Source organism: Volvox carteri, assembly GCF_000143455.1.
Source record: "Volvox carteri f. nagariensis unplaced genomic scaffold VOLCAscaffold_35, whole genome shotgun sequence".
NCBI lineage: Eukaryota > Viridiplantae > Chlorophyta > Chlorophyceae > Chlamydomonadales > Volvocaceae > Volvox > Volvox carteri.
This window is the reverse complement of record NW_003307578.1, coordinates 703,902-721,033: the sequence shown is the minus strand read 5'-3', so window position 1 is coordinate 721,033 and position 17,132 is coordinate 703,902. Positions and strand designations below refer to the sequence as shown.

Genomic DNA, 17,132 nt, shown 5'->3' with positions numbered 1-17,132 from the left:
AGGGCCAAGAAAGAACTCCTACGGCAAGCGAGACACGATAATCAGCCAACATTGCACACAGAACAGGGGGCAGCAAACGGATAACCCACAGAAGGCGCCAAAGGCGGAGACTCGAGAGATGGAGCCGACAATCCAACCAAGGAAAGCGGACCCCCCTGAAGGCCGAGGCCGCCAGTGCGAAGAGGGACCTGCGGGGAGACGGGCCCGTCTATCGCAAGCGCAAAGGACAACACAATAGCTCGGCGACACCTCACCACGCCACGTAAGCCCCATCCAGGAACAAAGGAAGGCTGCGCGGAGCTAGTCGCGTCAGTGCCAAGAAAGGCAAAGCCATCGACCTGGGCACGACAGCGGTACGGAAACGCATCAGAATGATCGCACATTCAGGACAACCGGGAATCAGTGGTTTACATCTAATTAATCTAAACCTAAGGAGAAGGAGATCAGCCGCGATGCAAGTAGGCAGATGAACAGGGCGTAAATCGCCCACGCGCATTGGAGACCGCAGTAAGACGCAAGAGTAGCCAATAATTTTCCCTGTCATAAATGCAAGCATCTTACCGCCGCTCCGGACCCAAGGCTTAAAACTTGCGGACCAGCCGAAGACCCTCCCACCCACCCATTAAGCGCATTGGGATGTGGTGTGGCCTGATTAAACATTGGGATCGGGTGTAAGGCTGGACGCAAAGGCCCACTTCACGCTAGTCCGGTACGGAGCGACGAGCATTTACATTCAAGCACTGGACCGTAGATGCCCAGGTTAGCAAGCGTCATGAAAAATGCGTTTGGTGACATACAGCTTTATTAAAACATTAAGTTCATTCACTTAACCCAGGAAGTACCACAAGTTTAGTGCATCTGCTCTGCTCTTGGTTACCGGTCGCTGGCCTGTGTGGATGGCCCAGGTAGATATTTGATGCATGTAGCATTTTCAAACCCGCCAATAAAGACATGGGCATCCTTGGCGTTGCTGCGGCCATTTCAGTGACCCTTGCAAGCAGTAGCCTTTTGCACTTGCAGCATGTTTCCGCTGCTCGCGCGGACGCTTCTTCGCCATCTTCATTACCCTTTCCATCGTCGCAATCTCAACTTTCCAGTGCCCCCATTTCCGGAATCGCGACCAGAGAGGCATTGTACTGCAACCGCGCGCGCGCGGGGAGCACAGCAGCCGCCAATCCAACCAACGTGATGAGCGCCATCCGCAGTAGCCACTCCAGCACATCCCGCAGCAGCAGCAGCCGCCATGGAACAAGTGGCAGTAGCTTCTGCGACTTGCTCCTGCTGTCCATCATGCGGCTGTACTACGGCCTGACAGGCTTTCTTACCTCCCAGCCCGCCGCCAACACCCAAGCCGTCGCCAACTTCCATCGCTCCGCCGCCGTCACCGCCGGTGATGATGGCGGTAAAAGCGACGACAAGGGTCAACGGAGTGACAGCTCTACGGCCTTCACGGGAGCCGAGCCGAGCTGGCTCCCGGATTGTACGACAACGGCGGCCGACGTCGGGAGCGACACTCCGCGTCCGCATGCAGTCTCCTCGCAATCGAGGCAAGAAGGCACTCACGACGACGACAGCTACCTGCCATCGCTCGCAGACACCGTAGGCGCCAGGAATGCATTACAGCCGCGGGTGGGTGTAGAACCCGTAGGAAAAATGGGCGCGGGGAATACGGAGACAGGAAGCGGCAGAGGCAGGGCTGGCAACGGCGGCCTCCGCCAACAGCAGCGGTGGCGGCACAGCCGCCGTACACTTGCTGCGGCAGCAGCAAATGTTAGCGACGGCGCTCGTGGGACCTCCATTTTGGTGGCAGGCAACGGTACGGCTGAGGTATACCTGGTGCTTGCCGGCACCGCAGCCGACCCCGCCGACAGGTACGGCATCAACCTGTCATACGAGTCACTTGCCGCGGCAGGGCTGCAAGCGGCGTTGCTATCCGTGCTGCCGAGGACGCTGACGCTGCTCGACAGCAGCGGCGTCGTGACAGTTACCTGGAATAATGAGTCGGCGCAGCCCGTTTTGGACGGCGTCAACAGCTACTTTGAGCTTCACATCCCGGCAACGAACCTGGACACCGAAGAGGGCTTTGGTTGCCTGGTGTATAATACGACGAGCAACTTGCTGCACACCGCAGCGGGCAACATTACGAGCCTGCCAACGGCGGCAGGGGCAGTAGTGCCACCGCCGGCGTCGTACAACGCCACGACGCAGATGCTGGTATGCCGTCTAGTCAGCGCGGGGGGGAGTTACGTGGTCGCCCAGGAGCAGCAGCAGCAGCAGCAGCAGGCAGCACTGTCAAGCGGCGGAAATGGCAACACGAGCAACAGCAACACCATTAACACTGGCGGTGAGGGGGTCGGAAGTGGCGGAGGAGGAAGCAAAAGGCGAGATGCGAGTCTGGCGGAACTGGTCACAGCGAGCGTGGTCGGGGCCGTCATGGCAATTCCAATTTCTGCTTTGGTAGTAACGTTGTGGGTTTTGCGATCAAGGAGGCGGCGGAAAGAGGCGGCTGAGGCTGAAGCTCTGGCTCTGGCTCGGGCAGCCGAGCGGCAACAGCACCACCAACACCACTATAAGCAACAACAGCAGCAACTCCAGCAGCCGTCAACGCGCCATATGGCTTCGGTGCCGTACATTGCCGTACATCCTGTAAACTAGGTTTAAAAATGTAGCAAAGGGTTGACGTATGGGACGAGCCGCCCGGTCGCCCGGCGGCGGCGGTGGCGGCGGCGGCGGCCGGCTGAGTGTGAGTGTCTGTATCCCCTACATGTGCGCGCAAGCATGTGTATGGAGCCGTATGTTGTGTGGTGATCATTTAACTATAGAAGCGGAGGTAGTGCACAGGTCCATGCTCATGTGTCTATGGAATGTGAGTGGGAGGGCGCAATGATACGGTCCACGACTGCTAGCCGGCTGGGCGCTTTTCCTCGCTGTAACCGCGCTGTATGCTATGTATGTATGTATGTATGTTGTTACAGGGGGGTATAGCTTCACCAGCGGCCCCCTTTCCCTTGGAGGCAGTTCCCTGCTCTTCCCTGCTAGAGGGGCACCCTAATCCGTTCACGTATGTATGTATGTGTGAGTGCCGTACCTAGGGGTAAGTAAGGTGCGGTCTGACACGGCGGTCAGCATCAGGTCATCGGGACCTTCCTTACTACGCCAAATCAGATGAGGTGATGACGGATGAGATAACTCAAGTACAGGTACAAACGTATGTTAGGTGAGACTTGTGAAACGCAGAAGTTGCGCGATCAAACGTCGTGCCTAGACACAGCGCCCGCGTTCCTAACGTCCATCGTCGGCACTGACCGGCCGCTATTTCCGTAAGGAAGAACGATCAAGTTAACTTGCATGCTAAAGGGTGAGCCGTGACTAGCAAGCGTACAGTGTTCCATTCTTTATAAATATGTATATGGATGTCTGTTAATTATATATTCATTTTTGAGATATGTTTGGATGCGCATAATGGTTTCAAGCCGCACTCAACTTCCTATTCTTGCGTACAAGTACGAGTTATACGACCCCTCTAAAGCTAACCGTAATGCACTGCAGACGAGCGACTGACGCGCGCCAGGACCCCCCAGCCGCCAAGCCCTGCAGCTGCTGCAGCGCGCCTTGACCTTGCCTGGTTCCGAAGAGTGAAGCAGTATGATCACGGAAACCGTATTCGTTGTCGCTGTTTAGACATGCACGCTACCGCCATACTTACTGTGGGTGGCCAAGTACACCCCAGGCGCCAGTACACCCACACCGCCTACGCGCTCACCATCTTTTTGTCGTTGTATTTGTTTGGGAGCTATTAAAAATGTTTGACTGGGTGATGGATGCATCCGAAGATTTTTCCTTTTAAGAATGCGTAATTTATTGCGTGCTGATTTAAAGGCGTCGTCATTTAACAGCGGCGCTGAAGTACAATCGGCATGCGACGAATCAGTACGAATCAGTACGACATTTTGGTGTCATGGAACGTGTGAATTGCCTATCCTGTATGCGTACCTGTATGCGCGCATTTAAGACGTGGATGATATTGTGCATGGAAAGCTGTATGATTTAAGCGTAAGCGAAGCTGTCTGTAAATGCAGCGTGTGCGCATACTGTGCTCTGGGGAGGTGGATGTATTCCTTAGTAGGCGCTGTAAGCTGTTGCGCCTTTTGTGTGTTGGCCTTTGGTTGGCACTGGTAGTAGTGCTACTGCTGTTGGTGGTGATGGTGGCGGTGGTGCATATGCTTCTACGTGCTGCTGGGGGGTGGTTGCAATGATGGTAGCAGTATGTAACTTGTTTTTTGGCTTGCGGGAATGGTGCTGGCGCTTTTTTTTACAGGTGCGAGGACTCGCAGTGTCATAAGAATGCTGTGGCCTCCTTTTTATTGTGCGTGCAGGGGCCGGGTGTGAGTGCGTGAAGTCAGTCCGGCTGCTGCTGCTGCTGCGTGGCGTAGCGGTGTTTTCTCGGAGTTCAGCAACACACACCAACACACAACAGCATCTGCAGAACCTGCCGAATCAATGGCGGTGGTGTCAAGTGTTGCCGTACTCCTGGTTGCCCGACAAGCCATGCTAAGCCCGATGTAACCGTCAACTGGCCTTGGGCAAGGAGGTGTACCACCTTAAGCACCCAACCGTGCATCGGTTTCGTGGGGGTGATGCCACAAAAGTAATCCCGCCATATCAATCGATCATGGAAAATTCCTTGCATGTTTGACACAATAAAATATTTGTTTGTCACGCATGTGTACATGTACCGCAGTACGGTCTGGATGTGCGTGTATGTTATGTGTGTATGTGTGTGTGCTGTAATCCGAAGGGAAGAGCAAGAGCTGAATACATATGGCGCTGCAGCCGCAGCCATTGTTACGGATAACAGACCCTAGCTTGCGTTCCCTTCCGTACCGGGGATGTTCAGGTTGCTTGGTGTAGTAGTAGCTGTTGTACACAGTACAGCACACATATCATCGACAAAACACGCGCTAAGCGCTTCAGCACTGGCAGCATCTCGAGAGGCCTTTCCAGCGGCAGCCAGCCACTGCAAATGGTGGCTGCTGGTGGCTGGTGCTGTAACATATGTGCTACATTACTACTACTAATCTAATCACCAACACTGTTGTGTTTATCTATACATATGTACACACAAAATAGTATAAATACAACAGTATTGATGGTATATACACATACATGGCAAAACAGTCCACTGGCACCCCTCACTTACCCCGCCCCACCCCTCCCAATAAGCAGCACTATCTCGACAAAGCCTCCTCAGACCTCCTCCCGCAGTACCTTACCCCCCATGACGACGTTCGTTGACCCCACACCTCCCAGCACACACTCCTGCACGCACCTCCTCCTGCCCCTAGCCTAGTACTGCTCAAGCATCCTCAGCCATGCATCATCCCCCCAGCTCGCCCACACCCCCTCCCCCAAATGCAGCTCCTCCGGTACCAGTTGAGCCCACTGCAGCAATGCCCTCAATCGGGCTGTGGGATCCAATTCCTCCGCCGTCTCCTCCGTAACCTCCGTCGCCGTCTTCTCCGCCAGGCGGGCTGCTGCCGCCTCCACCAGCGGTGGCTGCCCACCTTGCAACAACTCCCCGAGCCCCACGCCGATGAAGACGAGCTCGTTACACCGGTCACCCCACCGCCGGTGCCAGTGCCCGCCAGCTCGCGCCCCATCTCCATCTCCACCAGCACCGTCGCTGACACCAATATGACCACTGCCACCGCTGCCTTCAGTCGCGACATCAATGTCTTCTTGGTCATCAGCTGCAGTAGCTGCTCCACCACCACAAGCACTGGGAGGTGCTGCCGAGTGGATGTCGCAAATGTCCGCAGCAGCAGCAGCAGCAGCAGCAGTAGCAGCAGTAGCAGCAGTAGCAGCAGTAGCAGCAGCAGCAGCCTCAGGGTCGTGAATACCCTCCGGGATTTCACCGCTGCCGCAGTCGGCAACGCCATGAACGCCGCCGCCGCTGCCGCCGCTGTGGCTGCTGGTGATGTCGTTGTTATCAGTGGAGGGCAGTGGTCGCCACCGACCCACGGGCCAGTTTTCTGGGTCCACCATAGTGCACAGCCACCTGCCCACTGCCTCCAGCTCCACCTCACCTCCCGCCAGGGACAGCTCCCAGGTGGCCTGATGGCGCCGGCGGGGAGGACCAGTGAGTGGCGTAATGTGCGGGTAGGGGAGGACCAGTGAGTGGCGTGATGAGGCCGGAACATCAACTCATCCACATACACAAGCACATATACACGCACAGCTAGCTAAGGGTGCATGCTGCTAACCCCGCATACGCCACTGAGTAGGCTTGCGCATACATGCATACATACATGCACACATACATACATACATACGTAGCACCAACTGAACAACCGCTTAATGGCGGAAGGAATGGTAATCGAGCCGGAGGAATATGTAACTAACTTTGCCATGCAATCACAACAAGACATTTAAGCTTGAGCTGCTGTTTGCACCCACCCCACCCACCCCACCCCACCCACCCCCGGCCTACCTGCGATAGGCTGGCAATCCAGAAGAAGCCCTTCGCTCGAAGCAACGGTGGTGGCTGGTAAGGCAGTGTCACTGGCTGGTCTGTAAGTGGCTGGGAGGGTGGGACTTGTTGTGCCACAACCCCCTGGACAACCCCGGCCCCACCGCCGGGCCCGGGCCCTGAATCCAACTCTTTTCGCTGATCCTTCTCCTCCGACGCACCTCCCTCCATCGCCTCCGCCGCGGCCCCTCCAGCATCACCATCCTGCTCATCACTCGGCTCAGCAGCCTGCAGCGCCTGCAGCAGCGCCCACAGCCGCGCAGGATGGAACGGCACCCGACTGCGAAAAACATACGACCCGATGCCGTATTCATCCTCTTCATGGGCCCTGTCCTCGTTCTTGTCCCCCTCCTTAATACCCAGCGATGGTCTGACAGCAGTTGCAGTTGCACCAGCACCAGCAGCTGTCGAGCCTGCTGCCTGCAGCTGGCTAAGCACTTCCGAGTCATGCCGGCTGTCCACTCCTCCTCGCGCCACGCCGACGACGATCTCCCCGTCAGCCTTCTCCCCATCAGGAGGCAACATCATCACTGCTGGCAGCCTGTCAACAGGTAGCTGCTCCGGCTGCAGCAGCTGCGGTGACGACTGCTGCTGTTGTTGTTGTTGTTGTTGTTGTTCGCCCTTTTGCTGTTGCCGCTGTTGCGGCTGTTGGTGTTGCCCTTGCGTCCCACCACCCTGGGTGGCCGTGGTCGGCGGTAGAGGCCCGTGTTGTTGTTGTTGTTGTTGTTGTTGGTGGTGGTGGTGGTGGTGGTACAGCGGTAGGTCCTGGTCCTGAGGGCGAAGTATCACCTCCAGCGGCACCTCACACCGAACACACTGCAGTATGCGGGCAGAGGGGTTGAGCGCACGAACAACTGCCCGCACCCGTCGCAACTCCAAGAGCGCCTCGGCCGCCACATCCTCATCCCCATCCTCATCCACTCCCGCTTCCGTCGCCCCGTGCTCGTCATCACCTGGCTGCGGCTGCTGCCGCTGCCGCCATCGTTGCCGCACTCGCTCTCCCAGCCTGTCACACTTGTTCAGCAATACCACATCAGCTGACTCCACCTGTTGTACCAGCAGCTTCGCCAGCGGCTGCCGCGGATGAGTTGTGTTACCACCAGCCCTCACCGCCGCCGCTCCTCCACCAGCTGGTGTAGTCCCTGCGGCGCCACACAGCGCCAGCACCTCTGCGCTCCTGGCGCCACCTCTACCTCCACCACCTCCCCCCCCCCACACCCCACTATTGCCCTTGATGGTCTCGAGGAACGTGCTCGAGTCCACAACCGTCACAACGGTCAGAAGCTGCAGCCCCGCCGCCACCAGCGCCTGTACAGCGCCCGCCAGCGGCTCTGGCGCGCCCATGCCAGTGCACTCCACGACGAGGTACTCCAGGGGGGGATCTCGAGCCGCCAGCCGGAGCAGCTGCTCCTGCAGCGCCCCTCGCAGGTTGCAGCACACACAGCCGTTGGATAGCTCCAACAGCTCGCCCACAGCCACGTGGTGGTGGTTGTGGTGGGGGGTTGCCGCTGCCGCCGCATTAGCTGCAGCGGCACCCATGTTGTGAATAGCTGCCCCCGCTGCCGTGGCTGACTCTGATGGTGGCGGTGATGAACGCAGTGGCTGTCGGCGCACTGATGGATGAGGTGCCAGTAGCGGTGGTGGTGGTGGCAGCGGTCGTGTTAGCAGCTGTGCATCGATGTTTACAGGAGCCAAATCGTTGACCAGCAAGCCTACATGTGCTATGGCTTCGGAGGGCGAGGGAGAGCTCATGCAGCTTAACAGGTGCCGCACGAGGGTGGTCTTGCCAGCACCTAGGAAACCGCACAGGGCGATCACGGGGAGGACACGGTGCGGCTGCGGCTGCTGTGGCTGCTGCGGCTGCTGTGGCTGCGGCGGCTGCGGCTGCTCATTCTGATGGTGATGGTGTGTCGATGACACGTCAGGAGTTATCACATGGCTTTCTTCTGGCCGTTTCACTGGATGTGACGACTCAGCAGCACCAGCTTCGAGCCTACAAGAACCACCAGCAACATGTTCTCCACAGGCTTTATACCGCGTGTAGCCGGCAGTGGCGGGGGGATTTAATGCAACAGGCGGTAGAGACTCCAGCTGCAATCCACTGCCGCCCGAAGTGCGAAGCCGCTTGGGACAAGCTTGAGGTTTGGCACTTCCGGAACTATCCGGTGCCTGGTGATTGCAGCTGGTGTCCTGCTGTGCTTGCGGAGGTGGCTGCTGCGTGGGGAACGCTGCTGCTGTCGTCGCTGCCAGAGGGTCGCGTTGGCGCGCATCGCCGCAGCGACTAATGGCGGAATCCGTTGGGCGTTGGAGCACGACGCGAAGTGCATCCTTCAACTCCATAACCTGGGCCGGGTCCTTGCAAGATTCCAAGGCGTGACGCAAGACGGCAGCTGCTGGGTCCGGGGATCGATGCAAGGCCGTCAGAGCGGTGCACAGTCGGAGATATGGACGATGCCATGACGGATAAAGCTCAATTGCAATACGTGCTTCCTCTGCAGCTGGTTCATAGTTCCCGAGCTCCAGGAGTGCTGCGGCAAGGTTGCTGTGAAGGCATGACAATTCCCGCATAATCTCGCCACGCCGCGAGCCGTCCCCGCATTGCAGGACGCCATCCAGTATATCGATCGCCTGTCTGGTAGCTGCCACACAGATTTGTAGGTTTCCATCCTGAAAAGCACTTGCAGCGTTCGCTTTTAGTTTCGCTGTAACGTCAAGAAACATTGGGCTGTAAACTTGGCCGTTATCGAGAACTATTGAGAAGCTACGTGGGAGCTGTACAAGCAAGTTTTATTCCTTGTTAAGCAGCCTGTGCGCCCATGACAGGCAGCAAAGTAATTCACTGGGCGCACAGCTTTAAAAGCTGTCCCGTTAGTATGACCAATCAAGCTCATTTATGCTGTGATAAAGTCTCCCATAATGCGACGCGCCCATTATGCGTACCCCGTCTGCATCCGACTGTTCGGCAGTTGCTCGGCATTTCGACGGGATCCATGCACGTGCGTTTGTACGGCAATCGGTGTTCGCAGGCGGAACCTCTTATGTCTTCTCAAAGGTCCCACCCAGGTAGTTCCCCTTGCATAGGAATCCTCCGCCAGTCCTGTTGCTATGTAAGTTATGAGCGACAGACGGACGACATCGCATTATGTTGACCGAGCCGAAAACGACGCTCAAGGCCAACATCCTCCGCCAATCCTGCATCACCCCTGACGTCGTTTTTATTGCCCCTACCGCTGACCCTACTGCTGGCCCTGCTGCTGGCCCTGTTGCAGCGGCTGCTGCTGCTGATGCTGATGCTCCTGCGGATATTCTGGGCTTCTGGCTGCATTCGTCGCGCTTATTCGCCGACAGCTCGCTGCTGCTCCAGCTCAGTGCCGCTGCTGACCTCATGCGCATCACAACTGCGAACGGAGCTCTATGGATACAGAAGAGCGACCCTATGCTGGTCCGGGATGCACAGCGGCCGTATATGCGGAGCAATGAACCTGCACATTCGGAGATAAGGCCTATGCCATGACGGATTTACCTCACATGGCGATATGGGCTTCCTCCTCAGCAGGCCCAGAAATCTCCAATAATACGGCAAGGTTGCTGTAACGGCACGACAACTTCCGCACAACATCACGGCACCTTCAACAGCCTCAACTCTCGCGGCGTTGTCGAGAGTACCTATCGCAGGTCTAGTGTAACTGCGGCACATAGCTGTCAATCTCCTCCTTGCGGCCTTCCATTTCAGTTAGGCTGAAACCCTGGCAAAAATACAAAAAAACACCATCTAACTAATGCCATTCGCTTATGCCAAAAAAATGAATAAGCCGTAAGTGAGAGAAAGGACTGATGCCATGTAATAAGATCCAAGGGCTGTCAGCGGAAGAATGTGGCAGCTACGGCAGCCCACAAATCAGACCTTGCGTGGAAAATAACGTATACATAAGTTCAATTCATGAGGAGGAGTGTAATAAACAGGCATTGGCAAACGCTTCGGTTCTTTCCTGCCATACCGAAGTTTTGAAACGGAAATTCGGGTCCCCGAACCCAGTCGCTTCCAGAAATAGGACAATCCCCAGCTTAAATTTTTTTCCCGCACGATCCCGAAGGGCCATCTACAGAACTTGCAGCAAGGATCTTGACGATAACCCCCAGAAACGCGAATTTCCGCTGCTATAGGCAGATTTAGGAAGAAATTGGCCCTCATCCCGAAACCTTTACATACGCGTTTGCCGATATCTGTTAACATACTGCAAACACAGTTGTAACGCATTCTAACCACTCAGCCATTATCCGTAGGTTGGTACGGGTTGTCCTCATGCAAGGCCGCTTTAGATCTAGGCTAGTCAACCCTTCGCCTTTGTCTGTTTCATACTTGGTAAAGTGTGCGGTGTGAAGCATTGTGTACTGAATACGCTGTATGCATAGTTATACTTGCCGCGTTTGACTTGAATTGAACTCCAAGTCCCACGCTTGATCTATCGTCTACATTATCCTTGGAAGCTTATTGAGCTCGCGGCGAAAACAATTACTGATTGGGGTCAGAAAAAGATATATCCATGATACGGTCATCGGGAAATGTCCGCTGTGTACCTTCCCATCGGTCGTCACCTTCATTAACAGGAACCTATTCCCCTAAGATCGGCATTAGATTCCTTACGGCCTCATCACCTGGCTGCACACCGGCGTATCAAGCTCGTACTCAGCGGGCCCGGCCCTTCACCAATAGTCGCCCCGAAACGACATGTCATGGCCTGAAACGCGCAGCAGCGGACGCCGTTGCAGCTGCCGCAGTGCCGGCAGCTCCTCCACCTCATACGCAGGCAAGAATCCCCACCCATCTGTCTCTTGCGATGCACCACGCTTGCATAACGATTGATTTCCCCCACCCCGGCAGGTCCTCCGTTCCCTCCCCCTGCCTTAACCCCCGGGCCCGCACGGCCCATCTGAACCAATCCCTCCACCCTACGCCCGCCGTTTCTCCTGTATACCCCCAATTACCACAACTTCCCCCCACTTACCCCCTTTTACCCCCACTTACCACAACTTACCCCCACTTACCACAACCTCCCCCCACTTACCCCCTTCCCCTCCTGACCGCTGGCAGGACCCCCAGGTCATTTACCATGCGCTGCTGTCCCCCCTCACCTCGGCCCTGGGCGGTGAGTCCAGCTGGCAGTTCTACCTGGCTCGACGCTTCGCCAGTGAGGTGGTGGCGGTGGTGGCGGCAGCGCTGCTGGCGTACTGGCTGCTCACACTGCTGGCCAAGAGAAGTGCGGAGGTGGGAGTGCGTGTCTGGGTTGATGCGGGAGAGGGGTACGGAAGTGGGAGTGGAGGGGTTTATGCGGAGGTGACCAGGAGCTAGGGGGGAGAGAGGGAGGGAAGGGGAGAGGGAGGGGGGGGGACGGACAGCTGGGAAGGGCAGGAGGGTAGCTGGCTGGGGGTAGGAGGCGTTGTGGGGCAGCTAGGTGGGCGGGCGGAGGGGTGCGGGCAGGGAAGGGTAGTGAGATGAGATGAAGAGCACACACACAGATGTATGTGTGTATGTGTATGTGCGTGCACGCGCGGGCACGAACGTGTAAGTTTACGCCTACCATTGTACTTTTCTGTTTCCTCCCCCTCCCTCGCCATTTCCTCCGAGCGGATCAGGTTATAAAAACACACACGTCCCCTCGCTTTCCCCTCCCCTTTTACTCCCCTGTCCCCCTCCTCCGCTCTCCCCCATTCCTTCCCCCCTAACCCCTCTAACGGTACACTTCAGCACCCATACGCGCCAGCCAGTGCCGGCGGCGGTGGCAGCAAGCGCAGCGGCGGTGGTGGCGCAGGTGGCAGCGGCGGTGGTGGCAGCCTCGGCAGTGGCGAGGTGTTGTACCTGGCCGCGGATGCTCTGACCACCCCCCTGACCCGGGTCACTCTGGCGAGTGTGTTGGCCATCAACGTGGCCCGGAACACCACCGCCATATTTGACGGCTTCATCACGGCTTTCAACCCGCGACTGCCGAACGACTGGCTAGGTGGGTGGGTGGGTGAGTGGCTGAGTGGCTGGGTGTTTGCTGAGTGACTGGGTGGCTGAGTGGCTGGGTGAAGAAAGACGGGATGACGTCATGACGGCGGCGATAGGACCCTGGTTGACAGGGCGGGTGGATGGTTGACAGGGCGGGTGGGGGTAGCCTGGCGAAAGGTGGAGGGAGGGGCGGGAAGTGATAGGTGCAGAGGACGCACCGAACCAGCTGTGGTGGAAAAAAAAGGGGGGACGGAACTGACATGAGGTCGCAAAAGGTCGCACAAGTGGAGGGAACAACAACCGCCGTTCACCGACACGACGACGACAGGTGTCCGGAGCACCGAGAGCCCCCTCGGGGTTTCATTTCAAGCCAAATTATTTCAAGCCAAATGTGATGTGCCACTGCCCCTCTGTGCTGTGTGGGACTTCCCCTGCGCAGAGGGGCTCCTTCCCCTCGACGGGGGGTGTAGGTGGTGAATAATGTGTTGTGTTGTCTGTGTTGCACGTGTGGGGGTCCCGCTTCCTTGTTAGTGGCTTTAGGGATGAGAGGTCCGGGGAAGGAAGGCCGGAGCTAATCAGCGAACAAGCGGGTGGATGAGTGGATGGATTGGATGGATGTAGATGTGGAGGTGGAGGTGTGTGAGTGGCGCTTTCTGTGGGTTGTTCAACCCTAGAACAGAATTCAAACGTATGGCCATGGCCCCCAGAAGCCGTCAACTCCGGACGGCTCACACGCTCCCAGGAGGAGTGAGTGCAGGTTGGGTTTGGGTTCGGGTTTGGGTTCGGTCGTGATGAAGTGATGATGTGAGGTCGGTCCGGCGGTGGTGCGGCCCACCTAAGCTACCTACGCAATGCTGAACATAATGGATTGCAAGTCGGGACTGGGAAAATGGATGGGTGTGGCTGATTGGTGCTTTGGTTTTCTTCCTGACAGGATTCAATCCTGTTTTTTGAAGATTTGAAAATGAAGGGTTGAATGTTCCAGGTCCCGCATGCGTCCATCCCATCCCGTCCCGTCCCATCCCGCCGCAACACACCACAGGCTCTCCCACCACCCGCCCCTTTCTTTCCGAGTAGTACTTTACTCCCCAGACGGCCTTCCCCTCCGCCCCCCCCGGCGGCGCACAACCCGCGCCCCCCGCCCTCTCGACCTCACTTCACTTCACTTGACTTCCTTTCCCGTCCCTTCCCTTCCTGGCCGCCCTCCCCTTCCCCTCCCCCCTCCCCCCCCCTCCTCCTCCAGACGATCTGGTCCGGCTGATGGTTCAGAGCCTCACTCCCCTGGATGGTTTGCTGACCAAGATGAGCCTGGTGGGTGGGTGGGTGGGGGGGATTGCGGGGTGAGGGTAGGAAAGGTGTGTATGTGTGTGTGTGTTTTGGGGGGGAGAAAGAGCTAAATAGGTCGTGATTTAATTCATTGTCGTAAATTATGAGCACCCGTGCCTCCAGGCTTTTCCCTCGCACGATGGAATGACGTCGTCGAGTCCTTCCATAAATACATATATACATACATACATACATACATACATACATACATACATACATACATACATACATACATACATACATACATACATACATACATACACATATGTGATTTCGTGTTTGTGTGTGTTTGTGTTTTGTTTTCCAGGTTTGTTTGGTTCTTTGCAGCTGTGCAGTAGTTCTCCGTTGGAAGGACATCCTGTTCTCCCATTACCTGCTGCCCTCCATCGAGGCCATGGACAAGGGCCCCGAGCTGGTGGCCAGCTTCGTGAACCCCGTGTCCAAGTGAGGAGGGGAGAGGGAAAGCGGTATGTACGGCACAGGAGGAACGGGGAGAGGGTGTGTGTGAAAACATCGGAACGGAAACGTTTCATGGACCACCCCCGGGGGGGGGAAGGGGGGGGGCAGTAGCGAAACCAGGTCGCTGTGTGTGTGAAGGGGGAGAAGAGTACGACATGTTCTGGGTACGAACGGCGTGAAGACGGTGATTAGCTTTCGTTTATTCCTTGGATATTTGTTCCGCCTGGCCAGGGAGGGATTAATATGATTTTATGTGGGGATGAGAGCGGGGACGTGCGTGACCACCTCACGGAAATGGGACCGGCCTCCCGCTTTTCCCTGCTGGGAGGGGCTGGGATGGGCTGGGATGGGGGCTTCGTGTTCCGTTAGGACTTCCGACATGCTGAGCTGGCGGTAGGTGGTCTAGTTGTTGAAGCCGTTACGACATGTAGACATGCCGTACTCGTGTCGTACCCATGTCGTGACCCCCCTAGGTCAGTTCCAACCCGTGTGTCCCGTCCCCGTCCCCGTCCCCACTTTCCGTGGCGGCTCGCGGAGGTGACCGTTACAAGGGGGGGGGCCGCCGGGTGTAGTCCGCTGGAGCGCGCATCCACCGTTTACACACACCCTTCTCCACACACACACACACTCACACACACACGTCCGCACACACGTCCGCACACACACGTGCACCCCCAAACACACGTCCGAACACATCCCATAGCTGTATCTCACACCTCCCGTCTGCGGCCTCCGCCATCCCCCCTCTCACTTTTTGTTACCAGTCTATTGAACTGGATCGTGATTGTGGCTTCTGCCGCCTGGTTGGCCATGGCTCTGGGGATCAACTTGAAGGTGTGTGTGTGTGTGTGTGTGTGTGTGTGCGTGTGTGCGTGTGTGCGTGTGTGTGTGTATCGCCGAAAGAGGGAGGAGGAAACGAGGGAGGTGGGGGCGGTTGAGACGGACCAGTGGTGAATCAACAGAGATAGATACGGCGAGGGGGGAAAGGAATGGGGGTAAGGTAAGGTAAGGTACGAACATCCAAAACCGCTTGAAGAACGGCGGCTGTGGGTGGGTTATATGCGCTCCCTCGTCATCGAGCATCTTGAGTACTGATGTTCTCCTTTCCTCCCGCCCCCCCACCGTTGCCCGCCCGCCACCACCCGCCACCGCCTATGGCTCCCTGTTCCCGCATTGAACACACCGGCACGCCTGGATGGCTCTTCACATACATACATACATACATACATACATACATACGTACGTACTCTTGCCTCTTGTACAATACGTGTTGCGTTCTGAACGCTGAACTTGCCTTTAAACTCCCCTTTCCCATTCCCTGACCGTCGTATATTCTTTGCTCATGTTTCTCCCATTTTCCCCTTTCATCCCATTTCCTTCCCCTCTTCCCCTCCCTCCCCCCTCCCCCCCCCCTCCCCCCTCCCCACCTCCCCCCCACAGCCCATGTTGGCGGTGGGAGGGGCCAGCGGTATTATCATAGGTCTGGCCACGCAGCAGGTCCTGAGCAACTTCGTGAGCGGACTTAACATATTCCTGGCGAGGTGGGTTGGGTGGGGGGGAAGAGGGAGGGGGAGAGGGATTGGGAGAGGGAGGGAGAGGAACGTGTGCAAGGTTTGGATTGTGGAATCGCGGCTTGCCGCTCCGGGTGCGTACGGCAGGTAGGTACGGCTTGGGTTTGCGTTTGCAGGCGCGATGCTGAACTCCCGGGGATTTTGGGGATTCGCTCCTACAGCACTCCCGCCTCTCCGCCGCCTCTGCTGCATCAACCCCCCTTTCCCTCCTCCCCAACCCCACAGTCCCCCACAGCCCCCCGGTGTCAACGTGTTTTGCCCATGTACGACTACGTTTTTCTCCATCCTGTAATCCACACTGACTTTCCTTGTACGGCGCACAACATGGCCTGTGACCCAATAATACACACATGTACCTCGGCTCCCCCTCCCTCTCTTGCCCTGGCAGCAGCAGCCTCACTCGTTTGCGGTTCGTCTTCCCCCCCTCTTCCCCGTCCTTTACGGGATCCTTATGTCCCGTAAAGCCCGTTCACTCCAGGGGGCCACTCACGTTGTCCACATGACCCGCATGTGGTCGCCCGTACTGATTACCCTTTTTTCCCTCTCCCCACCCGCCGCCACCCCGGTAGAACATTCTCTGAGTTTTTCTCGCACATGTCCCCCCCCACCGCCCGGGGCTCCCCCCGCCCCGCCGGGGGTCTCCCTTCATACCATACACAGGCCTTTCGTGGCGGGAGAGTACATCAGTCTCATCTCACAAAATCTCACCAGCCAGACAAATGTGCGTGTGTGTGTGTGCTCTTAGGTGTTTAGCTAGTGCTATTGCTTATTGCTTGTGAACACTTGTGAACACTTGTGAACACTGGTTTGTGCGGTGGTGCGAGGTGTGCGTGTGTGTGTTGGGGGGGAGGTGTGTATGTATGTATGTGTGTGTGGAAGTGGAAGTGGAAGTGTGGCGAACTGCCATAATGGTACAGGAAGGAAGGTGTACGGCAGGATCCATGGGGGGGCCCCCACCCCACCCCACCCCCCACTCGCACTGCCCTGTGCCCTCTGGCCCTCTTTCCTGTATGCCACGGTGTATGCTTCTGCTTACCTCTCTCCCATCCATCCCGTTATTTGGGTCGTACATGGGTTTGTGCTGTCGTTCCCGTGATCCTCTCCACCCCCTCCCCCTTGACCTGCCCTCCGCCCGCCCGCCCTCGCGCATTCCGCCCCATCTGTACCCCCGTTCCATCACATGTCCCTGGGGGCCGTACCGTACCTTCCCCCTCCCCCCTCACTCACAACCGCTACCCGACCCCCTTGGGGATCCTCA

At 57.2% G+C, this 17,132-nt stretch overlaps 3 protein-coding genes across 3 annotated transcripts in view; 2 read left to right on the top strand and 1 right to left on the bottom strand.

Moving 5' to 3' along the window:
• Window positions 1–1,188: 1,188 nt before the first annotated feature.
• Window positions 1,189–2,655, top strand: VOLCADRAFT_94041 (uncharacterized protein; the record flags this gene model as incomplete). Its single annotated transcript, XM_002953302.1, has 1 exon — window positions 1,189–2,655. One exon carries the CDS (start codon window positions 1,189–1,191, stop codon window positions 2,653–2,655), a length of 1,467 nt encoding a protein of 488 aa, XP_002953348.1.
• A 1,644-nt stretch (window positions 2,656–4,299) lies between these two features.
• Window positions 4,300–9,506, bottom strand: VOLCADRAFT_105863 (uncharacterized protein; the record flags this gene model as incomplete). Its single annotated transcript, XM_002953220.1, has 6 exons — window positions 4,300–4,420; window positions 5,565–5,779; window positions 6,087–6,114; window positions 6,491–6,570; window positions 6,691–8,919; window positions 9,470–9,506. The coding sequence occupies 6 exons, from the start codon at window positions 9,504–9,506 to the stop codon at window positions 4,400–4,402; spliced, it is 2,610 nt and encodes an 869-aa protein (XP_002953266.1). The 3' UTR covers window positions 4,300–4,399.
• Window positions 9,507–10,332: 826 nt separating this feature from the next.
• Window positions 10,333–17,132, top strand: part of msc1 (mechanosensitive ion channel) — a gene marked incomplete at both ends in the record, with an annotated part of 10,112 nt that continues 3,312 nt past the window's right edge. Inside the window, 9 exons of the mRNA XM_002953301.1 lie at window positions 10,333–10,343; window positions 11,622–11,676; window positions 11,724–11,795; window positions 12,378–12,540; window positions 13,762–13,829; window positions 14,152–14,288; window positions 15,068–15,137; window positions 15,744–15,844; window positions 16,535–16,595. Of these exons, the coding sequence (XP_002953347.1) occupies window positions 10,333–10,343; window positions 11,622–11,676; window positions 11,724–11,795; window positions 12,378–12,540; window positions 13,762–13,829; window positions 14,152–14,288; window positions 15,068–15,137; window positions 15,744–15,844; window positions 16,535–16,595 (738 nt within the window). The remainder of the gene's footprint in view (window positions 10,344–11,621; window positions 11,677–11,723; window positions 11,796–12,377; window positions 12,541–13,761; window positions 13,830–14,151; window positions 14,289–15,067; window positions 15,138–15,743; window positions 15,845–16,534; window positions 16,596–17,132) is intronic.